The 3,217-nt window shown below is 53.9% G+C and overlaps 1 protein-coding gene across 1 annotated transcript; it reads right to left on the reverse strand.

The window, feature by feature from the left end:
- Positions 1 to 437: 437 nt before the first annotated feature.
- KISS1 (KiSS-1 metastasis suppressor) lies at positions 438 to 3,217 on the reverse strand. The gene is made up of 2 exons (XM_055418864.2): positions 2,939 to 3,217; positions 438 to 771 (listed from the first exon to the last, which is right to left on the reverse strand). The coding sequence occupies exons 1-2, from the start codon at positions 3,039 to 3,041 to the stop codon at positions 467 to 469; spliced, it is 408 nt and encodes a 135-aa protein (XP_055274839.1). The 5' UTR covers positions 3,042 to 3,217; the 3' UTR covers positions 438 to 466.

Below are 3,217 nucleotides of genomic sequence, written 5' to 3' on the forward strand. Positions count from 1 at the left end.
CTGCAAAATGCTTGCTCCCCATCTGCAGTGACAGTCTAGGAACTGAGAGAACGGCTTCAGAAATTTTAATAGTAATTTGATGTTGCTGTAATACCACCCAAGCAGCATCCAAATGGGGCTTCTATTTGGTTGTTTTTTAAAGTCTTAGAGAGATTCTGTGTGTGTGTGCATGTGTGTAAAAGTACTGATCTGCCCCATTGGGGGGAAAACAAGCTGGCCGTTCACCACCTCTAGTTTGAAAAGCACTGACCTTGGTAAGATGATAAAGCCACCTTAAAACCAGCTAAAGATGCAGTCGAGAGGCAAGGGGAACAATCTCACCCGCGCCACCTGCAAAAATGAGCCCCAGGTCACACGCAGGCGAGTCGACAGCATTTCCTTTATTGCTTCGGGACACAAATCGCAGGTCGACAGCCCTGCCCTGCCCGCCCCGCGCCGGCCCGGGTGGGCCTGGAGCTCTCCGCGCTCAGCCTCGCGCGGCGCCGCGGCCCGCGGGCAGCGCCGCCCGCCGCCTTCCGTACCGCAGGCCGAAGGAGTTCCAGTTGTAGGCGGACACGTCCTTCTCCCGCTGCACCAGCACCGCGCCCCTCGGGGCCGGGATCAGGCGGCTGCGGGGGGCGCACGGGCCCGGCCGCTGGGGGCCTGCGGAGCTCTCAGGGGGGCACAGCGCGGCCCCCCGAGGCCGAGGCCCGGCCGCTGCGGGCTTCCCCGCCGCGCACCGCGGGCTCTGCTCCCAGGGCGCCCGGAGCGTCGCGGGTCCGAGCTGCGAGCCTAGGACAGAGCCACAGGGAGAGGCTGCGTGAGGCGGGGCGGGGGGGGCCGAGAGAGGCTTTGGACCGCCTCCTCACCTCCCCATCTTCCGTTTCCCTTTTGTCCCTTGACGCCTAGGAAGCTCAGCGCTCCACGCTGGGCACCAGCAGCATCTTAGCTTGGGTGGCTAGTCCATTTGCTCCTCTCTCCTTCAACATAGCCATGATTTCAGACATTTCACAGGATTTTCTTGAGTGTCCTTTACATTGAATTCCATTTTTTTTTTTAAGGAAGCAAGCAGGATAGAGCTTGGAAATAATCAGCTTTGCTTCTCTTCGCAGTTGGCTGGCTGGCCCTCTACCCCTGCTTTTCATCAGGCTCCTACTAGACTGAGCTCCTTGGGGTGGTCAGGGCCATGGCCACTCATCTGAGTCTCTCAGAGTCTTGAAAACAGTACCTTGCTCATAGCAGGGCCTCAAAAAGCCTTGTTAAATATATAAAAACTAATGAAAGGCTTTCAGTTAAACAAATGAAGAAAGCGAAGCAAAGACCACTGTGCTCCCACACCCTCAACAAATGTGACCCCTAATAAACTATATCAGGACTTCAGCAAAGAAGGGGAACTGGGTCACCTCAACCAGCTCGCCTCCCCTCCTCCACGTGTAATCTCTCCCCTTCACACTGAGGGCTAATGAGGCTAACTTGGAAGGCACTTCACATGCAAGGCTCATTAAGTTCATTAGATTTTTAGCAGTAAGATAGTGCAGCTAGCTCTCAGGAGACAATGACCCCAGCCAGTTGTGGCAAGGGATAGGTGGAAATGCGGCCTGGGGTGTGAGTGGGTGTGTGTTGGGTGGAGGGGGATAGTTGACTCTGAGCCCTGCTCTTCAGCGCCCCGCACTCTCTGGAGAAGGGGAGCGTGGGTGAGTCTGGTCCAGGGTGAGAGATAATCTTCCCAGGGGGGCCCTGGGCCTGGCTGAGACGGGAGGGACGATGACCTCTTTTCCAGCTATAGCCATCATCCCAGCAGGTGAATCACTGCTTAGGCATCACTGTTTTTAACATCACCTAAAAGCTTTTGCCAAAAAGAGCCAAGAACTCAGTGTCCCCAGAGCAGTGATGACATTATTCTCCGGGGGATCCTCTCTTACCCAGAAACAGCACCCGAACCCAGGAGAAGATGTTCTTGGCAAAGGACACCCGTGTCCATGATCTCTTTGCATTGGGATATCTTTCTTTTTAATTTATTTATTTTAGTTTTGGCGGCACAGGGTCTCCTGCACATGGGCTTTCTCTCGTCACGGCGAGCAGGGGCTCTTCCCTAGTTGTGGTAGGTGGGCTACTCATAGCAGTGGCTTCTCTTGCTGTGGCATCCAGGCTCTCAAGTGTGAGGGCTTCAGCAGCTGTGCTTCTTGGGCTCCAAAGCACAGGCCCGTGTCTCCTGCAATGGCAGGCAGATTCTTGACCGCTGAGCCACCAGGGAAGCCCGCTTTGGAATATCTATGGGCACAATGACATCTTGTGTAGAAAGAATGCTGCAAGTTCCATAGCTGGAGAGGGACAGAGGTCCTAAGAGGCCAGGCTGACCACCGAGCAGTGTTAAACCTTGATTTCTGACTTGGGGATGAGCACTGTCCTAGCTCATGCCCTGTAGAGGGCACTCTTGGGGGAGCTCAGCACCTGCTGGGTTTCTGCAGCCTTGGATTGAGTGACTTTGGGAAGGTTTCTTTACCTCTTTGGGCCTCAGTTTCTTCAGGTCTTCAATTCCACAATGAACTCATAAGAATGAGAGGTATTAGGGATCTATCTTTTTGTGTAGGTTTTTTTTTTTTTCAAGTTCCCCATAAAGGAACTGAGGTCGCTGATAAGATAGACTTGCATAGTAAATACCTTCCCAGCAGCTCTGCACAGAGAAGTGGTTGGCATAGAGCGGAGCCGACCATGAAGGAGCTCAGTGGTTAACAAGCACCTGAACTTGGTGAGCCTCCTGATGTCTATAACAGCAGAAATCCATCTCTTGCTTGCAAGGTTAGTGGGGCCTTTTATGTGTTGCATGTGCCAGCCTTAGGTTTCCATTGTGCAGCTTTAAATTCATATCAATCAATCAGCCATATCTGAAAAACATGGCAACTCTCATTTTGCCTCAATTCACTGCTCCCTCCCAGCCTTCTTCCCAGACAACTCATACCTGTGGTTCTAGGATTCTCCATGGGCGCCACCTTTTCTAATGTCTCCCTGAAGGAGGTGGCACAAAGGAAAAGCATCAGCTGCCAGGAAAGCAGCATGTTCATCCTGGTGAGAAGATGCAGGTCCTGGAAGTGCCCTGATGCCAAGACAGAGAGAGAGGAGGAACGGGGTTAGGCTCGCTGCCTAGGCTAGGCACTGGGGCAGAGCCCCACGTGAAGCAGGCACCTGGAAGGGAGGGGACAACCCTGCCCTTGGAAGCCCGCCGTGGAGGGATGAGCCT

The sequence above is a fragment of the Moschus berezovskii genome, chromosome 17, assembly GCF_049115385.1.
Source record: "Moschus berezovskii isolate FMDL1 chromosome 17, NW_MosBer_1.0, whole genome shotgun sequence".
Lineage (NCBI taxonomy): Eukaryota > Metazoa > Chordata > Mammalia > Artiodactyla > Moschidae > Moschus > Moschus berezovskii.